We start from the raw sequence: 23,231 nt of genomic DNA, 5'->3' as shown, positions 1-23,231 counted from the left end.
ACCACTATAGAAGGTTAACCGTCTGTAGTGAAAGGTTAACCTTCTATAGTGTGGTAGTGAAAGGGTTAAAGACAAATGTACAGATTTGATGGTTAATGTCAAAGATAGTAAACAAGACATTTAAAGAAAAGAGGTTCACTTGGTTCAAAGATTCCCTAATTCTGAACATACCCTTTGACACCTCGAAGTCATCATACCCAATAATAAGCCAAGTCAAACGTCACTCTAACCAACTACTTTGTTTGTGGCACCACAGGTACTTGCTACCAGCTAAGGCCAAGTCCACGAAAAGGAAGACTCCGGTGGTGAAGAAGAATCTGAACCCTCACTACGACCACACGTTCATATACAAGGATCAGAGCCTGGAGCAGCTGAGCGAGATGTGTCTGGAGTTGACCGTGTGGGACAGAGAGGCCATGTCTAGCAATGACTTCCTGGGAGGGGTTCGCCTCAGCACTGGTGCAGGTAAATTAAGAGGATTAATCAAAACATGGGCAGCAATTGCACAAAGATGGTGTCTTTCTGCACAGCTTTTATGGTTATATGAAGCGTCCTAGAGAACTATCCCCTAGCAGGGAGTGCATGTTTAAACAGTTATCCTTGTGCAGGTGCTATTCTTTTGTCAGAGGAGCCAGCTTAAGATGGAACATGATGCCTCAGAAATGGGAAGGCTTCCCTCTATGTGAACGGGGCTTATTGTGTGAACGTAGTCTAGTGTAATGCAATGCCTTCATCCGTCCAGAGATAATGTACTAATTTTACATTCACTGTACAATCTCTACCGTTCCAGGCTTCCTGAATATCGGGAAAGAGGACATAGAGCTGGACTCTGTTGGAGAGGAAGTGAGTCTGTGGCAGAAGATGATGCAGTACCCCGACTCATGGGCAGAGGGCACTCTTCCACTGCGCTCCTCTATGGGAAAGAGCAAGGGCAAGTAGGACGGCACTGGAGCTCTGCAGCTAGGGAGGAAAAGCTGTGGACACTGAGATAAGGAGAGGCTGGGGGTCTGAGATGAGGAGAGGCTGGGGGTCTGAGATGAGGAGAGGCTGGGGGTCTGAGATGAGGAGAGGCTGGGGGTCTGAGATGAGGAGAGGCTGGGGGTCTGAGATGAGGAGAGGCTGGGGGTCTGAGATGAGGAGAGGCTGGGGGTCTGAGATGAGGAGAGGCTGGGGGTCTGAGATGAGGAGAGGCTGGGGGTCTGAGATGAGGAGAGGCTGGGGGTCTGAGATGAGGAGAGGCTGGGGGTCTGAGATGAGGAGAGGCTGGGGGTCTGAGATGAGGAGAAGAAAGAATGTTTACTCAATTTTCGCTTTTGCAGTCCAATCCAAACTGGGCAGGCCAGTAGCACATTGGCTTTAACCGAGCGCATCTGCAGCTTATTTGGCTGCAAGTAACCAGAAACGCAGTGATTTGGCTGAACACTACAAGTCTGCAACATACGCCTTTCTATATGACATACTGTGAAAATGTCAAGGCTTCAAATATCATACCCCACCCTTTCAACCACCTCAAAGTATCAATCTCTTTGATGGGGTCTCATTACTGCCATACCCGTAGCTCACTGTGAACGGGTTTGTGCCTGAAGCCACAAGCATCACAACAATATGCATTGCCTTTTAATAAAATATAATTTTTATTTGTTTCTTTTGTTTTTACACTTGGGTAACACTGTCATTTCATGGTCTAGAAATATACGTTGGATGTATTTTTGCCATTTTAAAATTACAAGCGGCACATATCTAGTTGCATCACACTGTTTTCCAGTGTCTCATTATATTGTCATACACAGCAAGACATTCATTATGAATGTGGTGTTTTAAAGGGTGATGTTTCAGTTGTACAGTCGTATCTCTTGCATTTAACAAATTCTGCTTGGTTTTATTCATACTGACCGGGGATCCATGGTAGTTGATGTTGCATATGATGTCAAGCTTGTAGTCGAATTAGTATTCATATACTGTAATAGTTGCACAAAGATATATATTTTAAAGTATTTTATTCTGTATTTGTAGACCTGAAGGTAAATGTAAATATCTGACTATAGAGTGCAGTCAGGAAAATTTTTACCTAAAGGTTGTATCCAATATTCACCTAATAAAAAACAAAATGACTAAACTTGCTATGATCAACATTTATTTGTGGTGATTGCGGGTAACTGGTTTTGATTACATTTTGGTTAAAATGCAGGTTAAAGTAGGTTTTGAGGAGAAAGGTCTTTGGGGTCAGGCAAACACTAAACGGTTGCTATTTTAATACAAAAAAAAAACACTGAATTCTAAACATGGACATCACATCTGAGCAAAGTAGTGATGTGATGTTCGCGAACGATGGGATTCTTTTGAATGGCTTTTTGGTACGAACAAAGGGAACCGTGTCATATTTGGTGGGAGCCGTTATTTAAATGTTAGGTGTCAATGAATATTTATATATATTGTGCCAATAAAAAAGTTTTCTAAGTGTTTGCAGGAATTGCATTCAAGGCCAGTGTATATGTAAAAGTGTATTTACATAACGCATTTCATACAGAGGGTGGAATTCCAAAAACTGTAAACATTGCATCATTGACTTCACTCACTCTCAATTCAAGCGCAAAATACAGAGTTTCTCTTCATCCGACATTGCAACCATTGCAACAAGCATGATTCATTTACAATCTCATTTCCCCTTCTGCCTTCTATAACGCAATTTCTCTTTTACTGTAAGAAGGAATCTGTGACGTTTTCGGAGACGGGATATGGTCGAGGACAGATGACATAATTCTGGAAATGTCTGAAAACAGGGGATGTCTCGTCACCTTAATACAGGCCTATATATCTTCATTCAAACTTTGGTGGATGCTTAATATCACACTAGTGTTGGATATCATATTGTACATACATTTTAACGATTTGAGGCTTTGTTTCCAGGGGCTTTGAGTATCTAAGTTTGAAGATTTTGATTTAAGACTGATAAACCAAGTAACAATCGCCCAAAAAAAATAATAAAAAAGAACGATGAGCTGTTCTTTAGAAAGGAACGGAGCCAAAAGATCTGGCTCCCTTCAAAGAGCCCTAATCCCCATCACTAGAGCAAAGGAAACCGCTTTCTTCTGTTATGTTTTTATCATGAGCTGCATGGTGGTTGGTTGTTATGTCTTACATATCTCCACCCTCATGAGATGCTCAACACTGATACATTTGTCCTCCTCCCCTTCCAGGCGACTATTAGTTAGACTTATTAGACTATTAGTCACAATAGTCTCTGTACATTTCCAGCTTCTCCCGCTCCTCCTCGTCCAGCAGGAAGTCATCGATGTATGCAAAGAGCTCGTCGGAGGTCACAGCGTGGATGAACCGCTCTCGGTCCGAGCCGTGCTCATCCAGCAGCAACACGCTGAAGTGGGATCTGGAGATTCTGAAGACTTGCCTATGCCACAAAAATAAAAAATAACTTAAAAGATGCAACACTGATTTATTTTGTGCATCATTTCACACATATCCCAAGGCTCTAAACTGTTTTGCACACATTCATTTAGTGATTGAGAGTTAATGAGTTTGAATATCTCCTCCCTGTGATGTCATCAGAGGACACTGAATTCTCTATCTTTTATAAACAAACAAAAAAAGGATTGCAATTTTTCATCGACATAATTTCATTGAGCTGTAATTAACGCAACACAAGGATTCAGTGTCCTGATGACATCAATGCCATATTCAAACTCATTAACTCTCAATAACTGTCAAACTAAATGAATGAGTGCAAAACGGTTTAGAGCCTTGGGATATGTGAGATTACCAGTATGTGCAAAATAAATCTTGTGTTGTATTTCGGTGAAGTGCCCCTTTAATCGGCTCATTTAACTCCGCTCAATTCGGTGAACTAAATTACTTTAGAGAATGAACTGGGATGGCAATGATTTAGTTTGCCAGGTAACTGGGCGGGGGCTTCATGTTACCTCAAACCCTCAACGACTTGAGAGTCTAGTTGTTTTTCCTTGATGCGGCCCTGCTCCCGAGGAGGAGACCCCAGGAGCTCTATCACGCTCACGTGTCGCAGGTCCAAACCACACTCCGCTTTCTACAGGGAACAAACAAGCTGTAAGATAACATCGATCTCCTTTGTGATTTTCAAATCATAATGCCCTAAAGCGGCAACGTATCCCTTCCTTACCTGTATCATGAGATTCTGTAATTTGTACTCCTGTTCAGTTATGTCCGGTGCAGACACAATCAACAGCCTCCTCTTGTCGTAGAACTGATCCAGGAGTGCAGACGCTGTGTTGACATCCGTTTTAAACTCCATTGCTATGTGTGTGCACAGAGGGAAATGAGGCTTAACGAAGCACAGAGTTAAAGGAACATGCCAACATTTTGGGAAATTAGCTTACCGTCTTCTCCAGAGAGACAAGAAGATTGATACCAATTCCCTCTCTGTGCGTTCAGTAGAAAGCTATCTGGCTGCATGTTAGCCTAGCTTAGCACAATGAATGGAAGCGGACAGTGACGGGTAGCCTTCGGGAGAGGTGTTAGTTGGACAATGCCTAGGCTACCCGTCAGCGTGAATACTTTCGGCAGCCAACATGCCCTTCCGTGTTGCTCTGATTGGCCGAGCGCGCGCATGAGCCGCGACAAGCTCCTCAGCCAGGCAGGAATACTAAACTCTGCTTAACGCAATTTATACAAATGGAAGTATTGATTACGCCGTAACGAATCATTAAAAAAATATACCGTTAACTGCAATATGTTGTTTCTTTACACATATGTTGGATTATGTAATTGGTTTGTCATGAAAAACCAATAAAAAATCGCGAATTAACCGGTGGCTACAACAACACACAGTAACTACATGCATCATTGTTTACAATGAACGGTGGGGCTAATCGAAAGGACTGGACACGGACGCGTTAAACAGCAATCAATTAATTTAATATAACAGTCCGGTTCTGTGTTTGTTTGTGTCTGTAGATTGTTGATGAACAACTAACTTTAGGTTAGTCCTTTCGATTAGCCCCACCGTTCATTGTAAACAATGATGCATGTAGTTACTGTGTGTTGTTGTAGCCACCGGTTAATTCGCGACTTTTTATTGGTTTGTCATGACAAACCAATTACATAATACAACATATGTGTAAAGAAACATATTCCAGTTAACGCTATATTTTTTTAATGATTCGTTACGGCGTAATCAATACTTCCATTTGTATAAATTGCGTTAAGCGGAGTTTAGTATTCCTGCCTGGCTGAGGAGCGCGTCGCGGCTCATGCGCGCGCTCGGCCAATCAGAGCAACGCGGAAGGGCATGTTGGCTGCCGAAAGTATTCACGCTACCCGTCACTGTCCGCTTCCATTAATTGTGCTAAGCTAGGCTAACGTGCAGCCAGATGGCTTTCTACTGAACGCACAGAGAGGAAACTGGTATCTATCTTCTTGTCTCTCTGTAGAAGATGATGAGCTAATTTCCCAAAATGTTAGTGTGTTCCTTTAACAATGAAATCGTCTGAGTACACTGCACCATTATAAGTGTGATATTCATACAAGCCCCACTACTCACGAACACAGTGGATGGGGTCTCCTCCCCAGCTGCGGTTGGACTGGCACACGCGACTCGACGTCCCCCTCCTCTCGAATCCTGCGTCACAGTGGTGCTCACACATGGCACCGTAGTTGTTGCCATCGGAGGAGCACGTGAGGTAGCCATGCAGAGGTTCCTTTAGAGCTGGACATCTTCTCACTGGAAGAACAACAAGACGACCAATTTGGTCAAGACTTCTCAGAAAGCTGCACTGGATTCCCATCGCCGCACAAATCCGCTTCAAGGTCCTTGACCTGGCATAGCGTGCAGCGAGGGGGAACGGCTCCCTCCTACCTCCGGTCAATGGTCTCTAACTGCACACCCTCAAGACCCCTACGCTCTGCATATTCTGGCCGCCTCTGACCTACTCCTATCCGGTCATCTAAACGAAGCGGGCTATTCTCTGTCCTTGCTCCACAATGGCGGAACGAACTCCCCACCACAGTCAGGACAGCTGAAACCCGGCCAATTTTTCAAACAATATCTCTTTTTACTTTTATGTGCCCTAATACTATGCTACTATTCTTATACTAATATGTCTATACTACTATGCACTCAAGCTCGATACTATTTGACGAACAATGCCACTGACCCAGAGCTGCCAGAGATGTACCCCTCCTGGTGACTTGTTGTTCACCATCTGTAAGTCGCTTTGGATAAAAGCGTCAGCTGAATGACTAAATTGTAAGTCATTCCTTTCTTCTTTGGCGTCGACCGTTGTGGTGCCTTACCCTCAACACGGACGATGAACTTGCACGCGGCACGGTTCCTGGCTTGGTCATACACTTTGTACTGGACGATGTTCATCCCCTCTTTGAAGCTGCTGTTGGGCCCCTGGCCAATCAGTATCATGCTGCAAAGAGACAAAGAATAGAATAGAATAGAAATACTTTATTCATCCAGAGGGAAATGTGGCACTATATACAGATCGCTCACAGCAAACAGTAAACATGTAGGTAGTCAAATAAATAGAATAGAAATAAGACTAAGAATAAAATACGGTCCGGGATATACATTTTCTATGTTATGTATATACATTCTAATATAAAATATACAGTAAAAATATACAGAAATGTACAGTAAAACAGTGTGGAATTGTACAGTGTCGATTTAAGAGTAAAGTATAGTACTGTCACCCTGTGCTCAGTGATGCAGTGAGGCACAGTGATGGAGTCTGACGGCTGTCGGAATGAAGGACCTCCTGTGCCGTTCAGTGTTACATCTCGGGAGTCTTATTAGTCTAACACTGAAGGGAGAGAGAAATGTTTCCTTCCAAATGTTTTCACACCGAAAAGGAAAAGCGGGGAAAGGGTGACATACTCAAGCGTTCTATCCGCGGTATCCGTAGCAACGGGAGGATCCCAGGACACCGTGACGGTCAGTTGTCCCGGCTCGGCCACCTTGAACCTGGACGGAGGGCATTTAATCTTCGGAGGCTCGTAGTCTGAAAGAACCGGCGGATAAACAACTTCACCACAATGTTGTGTTTGGACGGAACACAGAGAAGAACATGTTGAATGTTGTTATTATGGGCCTGGGTTAATTGTGTCGATTTCCCTTTGCGGACGGGGGAATAACAAGACTTGAAGATAATGCCCAATTGTGTTGGATCTAAGCCCAGGGCAGGAAGCATGGTGCTGTGACGAGTTATAAAATGAGAATGTTTATTTATTTGTGTGTGTGTGTGTGTGTGTGTGTGTGTGTGTGTGTGTGTGTGTGTGTGTGTGTGTGTGTGTGTGTGTGTGTGTGTGTGTGTGTGTGTGTGTGTGTGTGTGTGTGTGTGTGTGTGTGTGTGTGTGTGTGTGTGTGTGTGTGTGTGTGTGTGTGTGTGTGTGTGTGTGTGTGTGTGTGTGTGTGTGTGTGTGTGTGTGGGAGTCGGAGACAGGATGCTTGTGGGAGCTAGACTTGTGAAAGAACACCAGTTACCTCTACAGATGGATTGAATTAAGTCCATTGTATATAGCGGGGATGGTACAAGTAAATCTGTCTTATTTCACAACACATTTTTACAAGCGATGAAAAGCACGTCGAGGCTCTACATTTCTTTTACTTTTAATTGGATCTGCAGATTCTGCACACAAAGTACTTGTGTAATTTATTTGACGTCATTGTCAAATCAATTCTGATAGCTTAAAATAAAGACATGTACCTAAACATATAGGTTCAGCCCCGCTCCATTTCCCCCCATCCTGACAGGTGCGGGAGTGTTCCCCCTCGATCCGGTAACCACGGTTACAGATGAAGTCACACCTGGAGTCCATCACAAAGCCATGGGTGCAGGTGTACCTGCCGTGTGGGATCAGGGGCAGCACATGGCAACGCACCTCTGTCAAAACAGCACAGCAGACTTAATGTTTTGTATGAACGGGGTCAAACCAATATTGGGCATTTCATTATTGTCTATCATAAATGTGCAATGAAAACCATGACTGCCTGTCCATAGTCAATTATTTCACTACTAACTCGTTGGGGTCTTAGTTTACCCAGAAATGTTTAGTTGATGCATATTTTTTCCCCCTCGTTAGAAGAATTTAGAAGGGAGAACAATTTAGCTACTCTGAATGGATGAATAACGCGCTTTATCGGAAAATTCGTTTTTTAAATGTACTAATAAAGAAAGGTTACATTTTTTAGAACATCCATTGGTCTCCCATGAGTAGCTGTTTTTTTCTCCCTATAATCACTATATTCAGACAAACTTATACATGAAAGGGTTAATAATCACTATATTCAGACAAACTTATACCTGAAAGGGTTAATAATCACTATATTCAGACAACCATATACCTGAAAGGGTTAATAATCATTATATTCAGACAAACTTATACCTGAAAGGGTTAATAATCACTATATTCAGACAACCATATACCTGAACGGGTTAATAATCATTATTATTCAGACAAACCTATACCTGAAAGGGTTAATAATCACTATATTCACAGGAACTGACACATGAAAGGGTTAATAATCACTATATTAAAAGTGGTCAATTTGCCTGGACAATTTTGTGGGAAAAGCTATTTTAAAAACGTGTTGATTAACTATTCTAAATAGACTATTCCATTATCTGACAAAAAAAAACTAAAAACGTTAGTTTAAAAAGCCATGGATATTCTATATTCTGTGTGCGTCTGATGTCCACCTACGGCGGCAGTGAGCTGTGCCAGACCAGCGTCGGTTGGCCAGGCAATGAATGGAGGGCCTCCCCAGCAGTCTGTATCCGCGGTCACAGGTCATCTCACAGCGGGTGCCCAATGTACTGCGGTAGTTCCCTCCACGAGGGGAGTAGCAGGTCAGCTCCCCGTTGGGAAGGCTGGGAGTGTGACACCAGTGTGGGTCTAGAGAAAACACAGAGGACACTACCAAAACACAGCACCAAAGACAACGTGCTAGAACACAGGCCTAATAAAGTGTAGGCTCGTGAATACTGTCTATAGATAGTCAGTGGGTGAGGACTAGGGTGTTCATTCATCATTAGACAAATATGACTAGTCTACATTATTTTGATTGAGGGGTGGCCAACCCGTGGCTCGCGAGCCGCATGTGGCTCTTTGCCCGTCAATGTGAGGCTCATCAATCCATTTATTTATTAAAAGAATATATATATATATTTTTTGTCATTCAGTCCATAAGAACGTAGAATGTTCGTGGACAGCGACTCCTACAGGTATGTTGGTGCGCCTGCGCAGTAGAATCAGGAAGTGTCGGGGGCAGCGTGAGCCTCCCACGCGTTACTCCTCGCCACTGAGAGATCGAGCTGCGCAGGTGAAAAGATGCGACTGCTGTTACCTCAAGTACCGGAGGGGACTTGTGCTATGTATGACTTAGTCCACATTGCAGCCGGCTTGTGGGAGGCAAGAAACAGCGTTCGTGACAGGGGAGGGTTGAATTGGATCATACGAAATTGGGATGGGAGAAAAATATAGAAAAATGGGAGAAAAAGTGGATAAAAAAAAAAGAACGTAGAATGTTCTTGGTATCTGATTCTAGGGACATCTATGGATCTCAGGGAATGTATTCCCAGTGTCAGAAATGTTGTGTCTGTTACTAGGTTACTTATCTTTGACTGTGAATAACACAAGATAATTAAACAGAAGGTTTTGTAGATACAGTACTGAATTATGCCATCCGGACGCATGCAATTTAAAAAAATTACTTTATTATGGCCAAGTCGCAGTGTGTGTGTGTGTGTGTGTGTGTGTGTGTGTGTGTGTGTGTGTGTGTGTGCGTGCGTGCGTGCGTGCGTGCGTGCATGCGTGTGTGTGTGTGTGTGCGTGCGTGTGTGTGTGCGTGTGTGTGTATATCCATACGTACTGTTGTAATCCAGTTGGGGAGTGTAGACTTCCTCTTCTGCAACCTCATTGTAGCTGTACTGCAGTGTGGTGTCAGAGTTCTCTGAAGCAATAACAGGTTAATATTAGCTATAAGCACTCATTTAAAATCACCAAACCTGATTAAACACGTGTGTGTTTATGAGTGAGTGAGTGAGTGAGTGAGTGAGTGAGTGAGTGAGTGAGCGAGCGAGCATCAGGCGAGCATCAGGCGGCTGAAGACATTCAGCATGGGGCCCCAGATCCTACAAGCTTCTACAGAGACACAGCCGAGAGCATCCAGGCCGGATGCATCATATATCCAGGATATATAGAACAGACGGTATGTCAGCAAAGCCTGCAGGCTGAGTGATCAGGACGTGTGTGGAGCAGCTGGCTGGTGTGTTTACTGATATATTCAACCTCTCCCTCTCTGAGCGTATATAGTCACTTCAAGTCATCCACCATTGTTCTGGACTCGGAGCAAGGGAACATGTCTGAATGACTGGCACCTAGGGATGTCCAATGCCAATATCGAACATCCCTACTGTTGCCCTCACTCCCATAGTGAGCAAATGCTTTGAGAAGCGTGTTAGAGATGCTGTAAGTGGTATTTTTATTATTTTTCTAAATAAGTGTTAAATAGCTCTACATTCTGACAGCCATCATTGATATAGAGTGTTTGGTCAGTAACATGGGTCTCCCAGTCCCTCCCCTCTGCAGTAAACACAAAATAAATTTTCTGGTATCCCTTCCCACTTTATCCAATCGGGAGAGAGAACCCTAGATATTTGTACTTATTTCAAGAGATTATTGTAGTTGTTTCAAGGCAGCACATATTTGCTTAAAACTAAGTTGTATTTCTTATTTTGGTCAGACCATTTTTGCAGTGTGAAGTTCTCTCTCCTGATTGTATAAAGTGGGAATGCAGAGCAGGGGGGACTGGGAGACCCATGTTACTGACCAAACAGTGATGGCTGTCGGAATGTAGAGCTATTATTTTAACTACCTATTTAGACTACCGACCATTACCGAGACCAAGACCCCCATCTATTGGCCTACCGCAAAACAGATCCACCAAAGTCGCAATAGCCACAACAATCCACGGTGCCCTCAGCCACCTGGAGAAGAATAATTCCTGTGAGGATGCTGTTCGTGGACTATAGTATCAGCATTCAACACCATAGCCAGAACATCAATGGATGTGAGCTCCCCTCCATCCAGGATATATACAACGGACGGTGTGTCAGTAAGGCCCACAGGACTATGAAGGACCCCAGCCACAACAACTACGGACTGTTTCAGCTGCTGCCATCTGGCAGGCAGTAGCGCAGCCTCAGGGCCCAGACCAGCAGGCTCCAGGACAGCTTTTTCCACCAGGCAACCAGGCATATGAACAATGGACACTAACGGCCTGTTGACCCATTACACATCCACACATCCACACACACACACACACACACACTCACATAGACAGAACTGTGCATACACAAACATGCAAACAACCACATGCACATACTGTATACACATTTATAAAGGTAGGGCCTAAACGCACACAGCACTTTGTACATTATCCATGTTAGTGTTAGTGTATTGTATTGCATTTTTATTACATTGCATTTGACTATTTCTAGATTTTCTACTGTTTCTTTTTCGCTGTATTTTTACTGGTATTCCTGTTGTTATTTTTACTTCTATTGTTGCTGCAAAGTCGAAGAGCCAAAACCCAAGAATTTTACTCTTTTGTACTGATGTAATAATAAACAAATCTGTGGACCCCAACCACAATTTTTTTTTGGCTGATGCCATCTGGCAAACAGTACCACAGCCGAACCAGCAGACTCCGGGACAGTTTTTCCCCCCAGGCAGTCAGACTCGCGAACAATAACCCAACGATCTGCCCACCACTCTCTCTCTCACACACACACACACAAACACACACACACACACACACACACACACACACACACACACACACACACACAAAGACATGAGAACAATCAAACACATGCACATTATGCACATCTACTGCACGTACATACTGCACTTTACACACCCACTATCCACATCATTACCGCTGCTCTATGTATATTTTGTATATTATATAGTGTGCCATATCCTTAACACTTTCTGTGCCATACATACCCAACATTTCTCGGGTTATCTCGCCAAGCAGTTGAACGCCATACCCGAGATTTCTCTGGTTTTCATAGTTTTTAATTTATTTTAATTTTTATATTATATACACTCTCACGGACCTCGTGTTATCATTATCATCTCATTCTGAGACCTTGAGAGTGCAATGCCGGCCGAATCCTGGTAGGTGGCAGTATCGCCTACCCTTTGAAACCTTATTTCACACTGTGTGTCACATTTTATATGGTCCGGGCGGAGAATTTGGACCCTGGCAAGTGAAACGCTTCATTCGAGCGCCCAGCACACTTTAAAAAAAAAAAAAAATTAAGATTTTATTTATAGCATTTTCAGCTTTTTTGGTCAACGCAGGACCTTTTGGCCACGCAGGACCGACAGAGGAGAGAGGGTGAAACGGGAGGAGAAGAGGGGAAGACATGCGACATATGGCCACCGGGTCGGGGAATCGAACCCGGGGCGACCGTTTCGCGACTCAGTGCGCTATGTGGTGTGCTACTGGAGCGCCCCAGAGCGTTCAGCACACTTGATGCATATTTTGTGCCATTTCATGTCAGGGACCCGATCGACATCAATACTGGAAATCGCGATCAGACAATTGGAATAACTCCTAGCAAAGGTAAGGACTATATGACATTGTTATGGGAGATTAATAATATAATAATGAGCAATAACTTGTTCTGAGTCCAAAAGTTGAAATAAGGAAATAGAAAATAGATTTAATTCCTCACATAGATCAATTGTTAAGGAATGCACAGTTGAAGATTAGACCATGTAAACAAATGTCCGATCACCAAGTGAGGACGATCTCTCGTTCGGCAAGACCGTTAATACAAAATTAATATATACATATGATGTGGAAGGAACTGGAACATCACCCTGAGGATTGGCTGAAATGACTATTATGGCTGCTTTACAAGGAAAACAGAGCGGATCCCATAACAATGTCACTTATGGCCTTATAGCAAGGATCAACATAGATCATAACCATATTGTTTTGACTGGCTAATGTGTGCTTCTCTTAAAGAGAAACGCACACACTACGTTGATATCTGATGACAGCGCCCTCTCATACAATACCACAATGGTATGATAATATATTTCCACGACAACATCAATCCTACTTTGATCCTACAATGATTTCACATCGATCGCAACGTATTCAAAACATATGCCGTTGCTGACTATCAGAGCATCACAAAACGACCCCCCCCCCTTTGATGCCTTCATGATGAAACATAATACCTATTATATACCTTTGATTTGAAAATAATATCGTGTCCAGGCGAGCAACGCGAACGACTTTCGCAAAATGCACATAGCGCTCCATAACTCAGCTTACAGGAATTAGACCGGATCACTCTGAAACTATACAAAATTCACCACGGGGATATGAAAAGAATTAACTCTTTTTTACATGTTGGACGAGAGATAGTGACTGTCAAATGAGCCATAGTATTGTCTCCATAGCTATAATATAGAATATAGATATAGCTCTGCAAACATCATGACGCACAGTGAAATGCCTATCTTCATCAAGCCGTTCTTAACGTCAAAATCTGTGCTTACCCAGGTGTCTTGCATGATGAATCCCACTCATTCTTAAACTGAAATACGCGTTCGCGCTCAATTCATTTGCATAGACATGCCCGCCATCTCCTTATAAGGCGAATGAGGCATGTGAAAAACATTTGCGACTGATCTCAAAATTACACACACACACACGTCTCACGACTCAGTGCATGTGTGTGTGTGTTTCTGTGGGTCGCTCATCGCATGTGTGTGTTAATCTGATGACAAATAAAGACTTATATTTGTACGTATACGTACTCCCCATCCCAATTTTCATATCGTCCAATTCAACCCTCCCCTGTCTTCGAACGTTGTTTCTTGCCTCCCACAAGCCGGCTGCAATGTGGACTAAGTCATACATAGCACGAGTCCCCTCCGATACTCGAGGTAACAGCCGTCGCATCTTTTCACCTGCGCGGCTCGATCTTTCAGCGTCGGGGGTCTGGGCTTTGGAGGGGCCCCGCCCCCGTCGCTTCTTGATTCTACTGCGCAGGCGCACCAACCGACCTGTAGGAGTCGCTGTCCACAACGCCCGATCCCCACCCTTCAGTTTCCCTCCCCGTAATACGGCCAATGTGTATTACTGTGGACGACCAGCTAAACTGAAAGCAATGTGGAGAGCGGGGCTCGAACAGGAGGCATCCTGTTCGAGCCCAGTCACCAGCATTCGTTGCGAGCGCCTTGCCCACTGCGCCACGTAGCCGCCCAACGCACGCAATAAGTTATAATAATAATAATAATAATAATTACTGAAAAGTTCTGGGTTTATAAAGTCGTATTTGGTTTGCTTTCAACCCATGAACTCCTTCCTCTCTCACCTTTTTATATATATATTTTTATTTTATCTACTAAAACTGTATTGTATTATATTGTTTGTTTTGTAAAGTGTCTTTGAGCATTAGGAAAAGCGCTATATAAATCTGATGTATTATTATTATTATGAATGGTAGGCTTTTTAAAATGTTTCTCATCTGGGTAAGAGTTTCCTATACTGGGTAAGAGTGCTCTCGACCACTCTTAGAATTTGGTCTTGCCTGAGAGAAAAGCAACAATAAGAAAACATTGCTGAATCCCATGGTAAGAACAAAATAAGAGGAAATGCTAGTTAAGAGCGAAATCTGTTCTTATATCGCTTCATGAATGAGGCCCATTGTGTTTACAAACAACCTGTCTATGGCATAAGATTATTGTTCTGATTTCTCTAAATCTAAATCTTAAGTGAGGTATTACAAAATTACTATGAGCTACAACATAAAGACTGATCACAACAGATAAAGGAAGGCAGGAGAACTAACCTTCCACAAAGTCTTATTCCCGTAAGCACATCCCTGGTTCCTACAACATTCCAATCCAAAAGACACCTGGATATTCAATCAGTGATGTTGACACCGGCTCCACAGAAACTCCCTCTGGCTTTGAATTGTGAAGTGGAGTCAAAACCATGTGCATGACTAACAAAGGCCAGGAATTGCTTACAGCATATCATGACATGGGAAGGATCACTGATAGATTTAAAATAACAAAGCCAGACAAAGCATGTTTAATAAGGAAAGTTAATATAGCTGTTTTTTCCATTGTTCCTGCTCTTGACAAACTTCCTTTACTATATTTCCTTGTAGTCCTCTCATCACTACTGTGAAAATATGATACAAGGACAATGTGTTGAAATTATATAGATTTGGATAGATAAATTATTATTTCACTAGAGATGATGACCCAACAGCATGTCTTCATCATACTGCCCCTTATATCCTATAATGTTTTCCAGATATCTTGTCCCCATTACTAATCCTCATCCCTGCTGAAGGCAATATATCACTATATATCTACACAAGTGGAAATTAACTAAGTACTTTTACTAGTTACATTTTGAGGTATAGGCTACTTTACATACTTGATTATTTAATGCAGTCAATTCATTAAAATTTTCATTTTTTTTACCAGCCCTTGTAGCTTAATCTATGGAGCTTAAATTAGATTTGCACTAAATTCTCTTTTACCTCCTATATATATTTCAATCATACATCATTTTTTTAGCCACTGTTTATACTGTATATAATCCTGTATAGTGTATGCACATTGTGTCCCATATTACTTATGTTTATAGTGTCCTATATGTTACTTTATGTTTATATTAGATATTTTTTTATATATACACCTGACCGTGGGAAGGGGGAAATGCAATTTAATTTCTCTGTATGTCTTGACATTATGAGAAGCGACAATAAAGCTGACTTTCACTTTGATAGTTCCGATTTTTGGAACCCTGTTCCTCATACTAGCTCCGAATAGTAGACTGAAATGTACTCCACAGTGCACACAAAGCAGTTTTCAGTGAGCTTCAGTTTGCTTGTACAGACAGGAGCTTGTCCCCATTGACTTTCCTTTGGTTTGTGGCCAACTATCTGGAGCCAGTATGAGGAAAAGCATGGATTGTGCTGAGAAAGGACCATTAGTAAGAAATAGGGTTAAAAATGCATCAAAGATGGAATGCCAACATTTTAGGACATGATGTTGAGCGAGCACTTTTACTTTTGATATTTGAGTACAAACATACTTCAATACTTTTACCAGAGTATAATTTTGAATGGAGGACTTTCACCAGGATAGCTTCCCATCAAGAGATGGATTTTTCCATCGAACACCACTACCCACCCCAAATAATTACCCATGTAACTTGGCCTTCACAAATCTGAATTGAACTTTCCATACAGTTAAGTGCAGAGGGGATTTTTTTGGTTCCCCTGACTAACGACGGGGGAAGACAGACGCCGTCTTCAAGGCAGTTTCCCTCACAGTCATCATTCTATCTCAGCATTTGTGGTTTATTCCCATTCCATGCACACGATCCTCTTAGATCTCAGAAATTACTCCATGTTTAAAGACGAGTTGCCAGTTTCACTTTCCAGTCCTTTAAAATGCCCCCCCCCCTCTCTCTTGTACCCTAGAGGCTAGATGATGCATCAGTAAGTGTTTATTCATTAAAACACATGATGGCCAAATAAACGTCGACTAGGTTTCTAATGGTGGTATTTCCTCTACATTTAACAGGAAACTACACTCCCTATGGATTCTGTTTCTCGGTTACCTTTTTTTTCGTTTTTCTTCTAGAGCTCGGTGTTCCACACAGAAACCCTTCTTCTAACTAATATTTCCCAGGTTGTTTGATCAAATTAGTCACAGATGAAATAAAAAAAAAACTGATTTTTTTTTGCTGACATCTGTGAATGTTTACCAAAAAAATAAGTGCTGATGAACTGAGAAAGCATGAAACTATTCTAAGACTTTGCTTGTTGTTGTTAATGAGGCTAAAATAACCCTGGACTGTATCTGAACACAAGATTTTTTCCACAATCTCACAGTCACAACCCATGATCCATTACAATCAGAGGTGGTGAGGTAAATACCTAGAGTCTGACATACTCCATGCATCAGTCAAACCAGGCACGGTTCCCACTTTACCAGGAGGGCATGCACAGGGATTTTGTGTGTGTGTGTGTGTGTGTGTGTGGTGTGTGGTGTGTGGTGTGTGGTGTGTGGTGTGTGGTGTGTGGTGTGTGGTGTGTGTGTGTGTGTGTGTGTGTGTGTGTGTGTGTGTGTGTGTGTGTGTGTGTGTGTATGTGTGTGTGTGTGTGTGTGTGTGCATGCGTGCGTGTGTGTGTGCGTGTGTGCGTGTGTGTGTGTGTGCTGGGGGAGGGGGTGGCTAGAATGTCTCTTGTCTTCTAAAAGTTGTTTCCAGGTGGTTTCACAATAAAACAAGGACTAGTTTACTTTTCTTTTTTTTTTATTCACAAGTTTTCACAATGAGATAATGTATAAGAGTGACTGTGTTGATCAAAGGTTACACTGTCTACTCTGTTATCTCCTCGCCTAGGGGGGGGGGGGGGGGGGGGTCACTTACATTACATTTTCTTGTTTTAGTTATTATGGAGTAGGTTTTCAAATGTCATTATTGATGACAATCAAACCTGTTAGAGTGAGGGTTCCGACACTTGTCACATGTCACATGTCAACGACCCCCACATATACACATTAGTACAGGGACCCCCACATATACACATTAGTACAGGGACCCCCACATATACACATTAGTACAGGGACCCCCACATATACACATTAGTACAGGGACCCTCACATATACACATTAGTACAGGGACCCCCACATATACACATTAGTACAGGGACCCTCACATATACACATTAATACAGGGACCCCCACATATACACATTAGTACAGGGACCCCCACATATATACATTAATACAGGGACCCCCACATATACACATTAGTACAGGGACCCTCACATACACACATTAATACAGGGACCCCCACATATATACATTAGTACAGGGACCCTCACATATACACATTAGTACAGGGACCCTCACATATACACATTAGTACAGGGACCCTCACATATACACATTAATACAGGGACCCTCACATATACACATTAGTACAGGGACCCTCACATACACACATTAATACAGGGACCCTCACATACACACATTAGTACAGGGACCCTCACATATACACATTAATACAGGGACCCTCACATACACACATTAGTACAGGGACCCCCACATATATACATTAGTACAGGGACCCCCACATATACACATTAGTACAGGGACCCTCATATACACATTAGTACAGGGACTGGGACCCTCATATACACATTAATACAGGGACCCTCACATATATACATTATTACAGGGACCCTCATATACACATTATTACAGGGACCCTCACATATACACATTAGTACAGGGACCCCCACATATACACATTAGTACAGGGACCCTCACATATACACATTAATACAGGGACCCCCTCATATATACATTATTACAGGGACCCTCATATACACATTAGTACAGGGACCCTCACATATATACATTATTACAGGGACCCTCATATACACATTAATACAGGGACCCTCACATATATACATTATTACAGGGACCCTCATATACACATTAGTACAGGGACCCTCACATATATACATTAATACAGGGACCCTCACATATATACATTATTACAGGGACCTTCACATATACACATTAATACAGGGACCCTCACATATATACATTATTACAGGGACCCTCATATACACATTAGTACAGGGACCCTCACATATATACATTAGTACAGGGACCCCCACATATACATTAGTACAAGGACCCTAACATATGTAACGGAGGTACTGCGAGTATATCCACAGTCACGATGGACTTCAAGTGTTGTGAAGTGACTGTGGCACGTAGCGGTACTGCAAGTAAACTCACTCCCCCTTAAAGGCCCACTTGCATGTTGTATTTTTGTTCCATAAACAATGTGGACTAGGCCAACGGTGACTTTCAAGAAGAGGGAAAAAAATTTAAATTAAAAATAAATCAAAATTTACCCAGTTTTAGCATTTTTATCAAACATTTTGTCCGCCCAACCACAACCACCACGCACATGGATATTTTAATCCATGGTTCATAACGTGCGTGTGTCATCTTAACACATTAACTGCCACGCTTATATCCATCAATGTATGATCACTGCCACCAGTCTAAGCCTATGGAGATGTTTACCTTCTTTGCATGGCTATAACTTTTTAAATTGTATTGCTAAATTGACATTACTATGGCCCATTCAACATCGATTATCTATCGTTCAGGATGTGGGAACGTTATACTTTTTCATTCATAGATTCATACGAAAATACCGTCTAGAATATAAATGTTTTTAATTTTTATCGTTTTCTGCAGTAATTCCTAGAACGTGATTTATAGGCATAAACGCATATATAGATTATCAACTGCCGTTTGTTGGCGATACACGCTATATTTAAAATTTAAACTGTACATGATCCTAAACGTTATGACTTATGAACGGATGAACGGGTGGGGGGGGGGGACGTTTATAATTCCGTGATCGTCAGTAAATGCTTTATGTAGTATGGGTGATATATTGATCAGAGCAGTTTGCATGAATAATAATAAACAAACGCGCTGAAAATGATGTCAGCGTCCTCTTACCGTTCGCCGATGAGACTGGAGGAGAAAGATCCCACTTATTTGACGGCGATCGACTCTATCCATTTACGGTTTGTATAATAATAATAAATGCCCAAATCATCTCGATTATTGAGTTATGGCAGCGATCCATATACACGATGTGTGTCTAGAGTCCCGTAACAATATGTGAGTGCCGGACACATTTCCCCGGTGCACCGAGATCACAAGAGATACATTTCCAGTTGTAACTCGCCGATCATCCACCAGGCGGCAGTATTTAAGCGTTGCAGAGTTGTGCAGGCTCCCACTGCATCAGACCAGGCTCCGTGAGGGAATTATGAATAACATGGCGAAAAAATTAAATATGATCTCAATAACGTCGTACGCCGTGGAATGGCAGAATTAGCATGAACTTGAATCACGTTGTACAACGTTTTTGGCGCAGGATGTGTTAATGATGACGTCACACAAGGTACAGGGCAGCAGGGGGCCTGAGAATCACATGCAGATAGTGGCGGAAGCAAAGAGCCTTCTTGTTACTATAGGCTAGCCGAGGATCTAGTATCTGTTTCACCTAACACTGTTGCTCCGTGATCATAGCCATTTATCTCTAAAGCTAACCACTATTTGTAAAAGCCACAACCACGTTACCATATTTGTAAATACTAATGTAAATCATTGTGTCGTTGTACATATTGTGTATATAACGTTAGTAGCTAAGTTAGCTAGCTTGCTAGTCTGCATTCTCGAAACTCCTAACTCATGTATACCTTTGTCCTCACAAACAAAGTATTCTGCCAGGGAACTTATGGACACGACAGTAGTAGTAGTTATTATAAGGTGTTTGAGCTTGTAACGGTAACGTTAGTTAGCTATTGTGGTAGCCCGTTTCGTGACTGTGATGCACCGAGTGCATCACGAAAGGGCCTACTATTGTACTATCAACATGCCGTGACGTGTAGCTAGCTAGCTAGCTTGCTAGCCGGCATGATGCGTGCAGTGCTTTGCCCCACAGGTCTGAGAAGAGGACCTGCACATTTTACTCATTCCCGAAACTCCTCTACATGCCCTGATTTAAAATGGTTCACGACAGTAGACATAATGCTAACGTTAGCGGGGTAACGTTAACGTTAGCCAGAGCCATATGGTACTATGCTTGGTACTATGCAGCTTGGTACTATGACCCGTGACGGGAATAAGGCAACAGCCAATAGCGCTGCGTACTGACAACAGGCTGCCTAGTGGTACATGTAGTTCTTTTTTTTACGACATTAAAAACGTTATAACTACCTTTGTTTCAACCAAAAATGCAGTAGTAGAGGTCCATCAAAGTCTCTCCGACGATTAAACCCATTTGCGTCTTGTAAGGCATCCATTTGGATCAAGGAAATAGCTTTCTGCACTCGTCAAAACTCCATTGTAGTGGATGAGAGGTAGGGGAAAGTTACCTTCAGTGACGTCACGGCACTGATAGCGTCTGATAAGCTTTTTGATTGGCTCCATACATGTTATTCGTGCGTGGACATTTTTAACCCTTTCTGAGTGGAATTTCCGGCGTCAAATGAAAAAAAATATATAATGAAAATAGATACCAATGATGTAAACTACACATAATTGAAGACTAGGGTTTAACCTGCAAGTGGGCCTTTAAAAGGCATCCAGACACATTACCAAGAAGTGAATTCACCTCTTGGTATAGTGGTCTGCGATGTCGCCCACGGCGCGGGAGACCGGGGTTCGACTCCCACTCAGGGCATGTCAAATAAGACCGGTTTCAGTGGTGCCGTGACCCGGATGCCTTGGGTGGTGTGAGTTTAGGGGGGTGAGTGTAACGGAGGTACTGCGAGTATATCCACAGTCACAAGGATATGTGAATCAACTCAGACTACCATTGACCTCATACTGACCTCTGACAAGTCCAAGATCTCCAATAAAGGGGTTATAGCATGTGGGTTAAGTGATCATTATATGATATTCTGTACCCGCAAAAAGCTAAAACTAAAGGCTGGCTGTCACAAAACAGTCACATCTAGAGACCTCAAAAACTACTCTAGCGAGGCCTTTAACCTTGAACTGGAGAGTCTGGACTGGTCAGATGAACTCAATGGTACACTGGTTGAAGAAACTTGGCTTGGCTTCAAAACCAAATTTGCATCAATACTAAACAACATGGCCCCCCTAAGAACCACCAGGGTAAAAAATCGCGCTGAGCCATGGATGCACACGGAAATACTGACCGCTATGAAAGCCAGAGACAAAAAATGCTCTGAGTTTCGTAAAAGCCAGTCAAAGCTTACCAAAAGCACGAGCAGTGAACTCCAAGACCACGTGACTGAACTCAAACTAGAAAGAAACAGACTAAGAAATGACGTAAACTCCATGATCAAAACTGCTAAAAAAAATGTCATCAATGACAAAACCGAGGAAAACAAAAATAAACCACGTGAACTTTGGAAATTACTCAACAATCAACTAGGCTGCAGTAAAAAACTTAAAACCAGGTTCTCAAACATAAACATAAAGACGGACAACATGCTCATCACAGACAAGCTGGATGTAGCCAATTACTTAAACACTTTCTTCACAAACATAGCCACAACACTGGTAAACAAACTACCCTCCCACTCAGGGCAGTATGGGGTAGAACACATAGTAGCATACTACAAGAACCTAGGCGTCCATAAAGACGACTTCAAACTGGAAATGGTAACTACAGATGAGGTACTCAAAAAACTGAGCGCCCTCCAACCAAACAAGGCCACTGGCCATGACAACATCCCCTCCAAATTCCTCAGAGACTCAGCAGCAGCCATCACCCCAGTCATCACACACATAATAAACCTCTCCATAAAACAGGGACACGTCCCCAAGGACTTCAAAATTGCGAGAGTAACACCCCTGCACAAAAAGGGCAGCAAATTAGACCCGGGTAACTACCGCCCTGTTTCTATCCTTACATCCATCTCGAAAGTCATGGAAAAAATAGTATACGAACAGATCGAAAAGTACCTCGCGAAAAAAAATCTAATCTACAAATTCCAATCTGGCTTCAGAACATCCCACTCCACTGACACATGCCTTCTCTACTTGAACGACCACATCAAACAAGAGGTGGACGCGGGCAAATACTGCGGCATGGTCATGCTGGACCTACAAAAGGCCTTCGACACTGTCAATCACACCATTCTGATTGACAAGCTAAAAGCAATTGGTTTTGATAGTTTATCAGTGAGCTGGATACAATCCTACCTGGAGGGGAGGGAACAGATGGTGGAAGTAAACGGTACCCTATCCCCCCCCCTCACAGTGAGCTGTGGTGTTCCACAAGGAAGCATACTAGGACCGCTACTATTCCTAATTTATGCAAATGACATGTCGTCAGCTTGTGACTGCAACTTGTTCCTGTTTGCGGACGACTCAGCCCTGCTGGTCTCTGACAAGAACAAGTTACAGGTTGAAAAAGCCCTCAGCTCGGAACTAGGCAAAATCTGCATATGGCTCGCCGACAACAAACTATCATTACACATGGGCAAAACAGAGTCCATTCTCTTCGGTTCAAATAACAAACTCAGCAAGACCGACGGCTTCTCGGTTACAGTGGGTGACAATATTATCACAAGGAAAGATGAAATTACCTACC

General features: G+C 42.6%; 2 protein-coding genes across 3 annotated transcripts in view; one reads left to right on the top strand and one right to left on the bottom strand.

Moving 5' to 3' along the window:
• sytl4 (synaptotagmin-like 4) overlaps positions 1 to 1,065 on the top strand; it is a 35,469-nt gene extending 34,404 nt beyond the window's left edge. Inside the window, exons 16-17 of the mRNA XM_084332465.1 lie at positions 257 to 465; positions 791 to 1,065. Of these exons, the coding sequence (XP_084188591.1) occupies positions 257 to 465; positions 791 to 939 (358 nt within the window). The 3' untranslated portion in view covers positions 940 to 1,065. The remainder of the gene's footprint in view (positions 1 to 256; positions 466 to 790) is intronic.
• A 545-nt stretch (positions 1,066 to 1,610) lies between these two features.
• srpx2 (sushi-repeat containing protein X-linked 2) overlaps positions 1,611 to 23,231 on the bottom strand; it is a 29,053-nt gene continuing 7,432 nt past the window's right edge. For both annotated transcript variants that reach the window (XM_084332476.1, XM_084332475.1), the window contains exons 2-10: positions 9,866 to 9,946; positions 8,698 to 8,889; positions 7,701 to 7,877; positions 6,872 to 6,995; positions 6,283 to 6,404; positions 5,531 to 5,710; positions 4,151 to 4,284; positions 3,936 to 4,057; positions 1,611 to 3,406 (exon numbers count right to left, since the gene is read on the bottom strand). In XM_084332476.1, the coding sequence (XP_084188602.1) occupies positions 3,226 to 3,406; positions 3,936 to 4,057; positions 4,151 to 4,284; positions 5,531 to 5,710; positions 6,283 to 6,404; positions 6,872 to 6,995; positions 7,701 to 7,877; positions 8,698 to 8,889; positions 9,866 to 9,946 (1,313 nt within the window). In that variant the 3' untranslated portion in view covers positions 1,611 to 3,225. The remainder of the gene's footprint in view (positions 3,407 to 3,935; positions 4,058 to 4,150; positions 4,285 to 5,530; positions 5,711 to 6,282; positions 6,405 to 6,871; positions 6,996 to 7,700; positions 7,878 to 8,697; positions 8,890 to 9,865; positions 9,947 to 23,231) is intronic.

This window comes from Notolepis coatsorum, assembly GCF_963971535.1.
Source record: "Notolepis coatsorum genome assembly, chromosome: 16".
NCBI lineage: Eukaryota > Metazoa > Chordata > Actinopteri > Aulopiformes > Paralepididae > Notolepis > Notolepis coatsorum.
The sequence above is the reverse complement of the archived record's forward strand: the minus strand, read 5'-3'. Positions and strand labels throughout refer to the sequence as shown.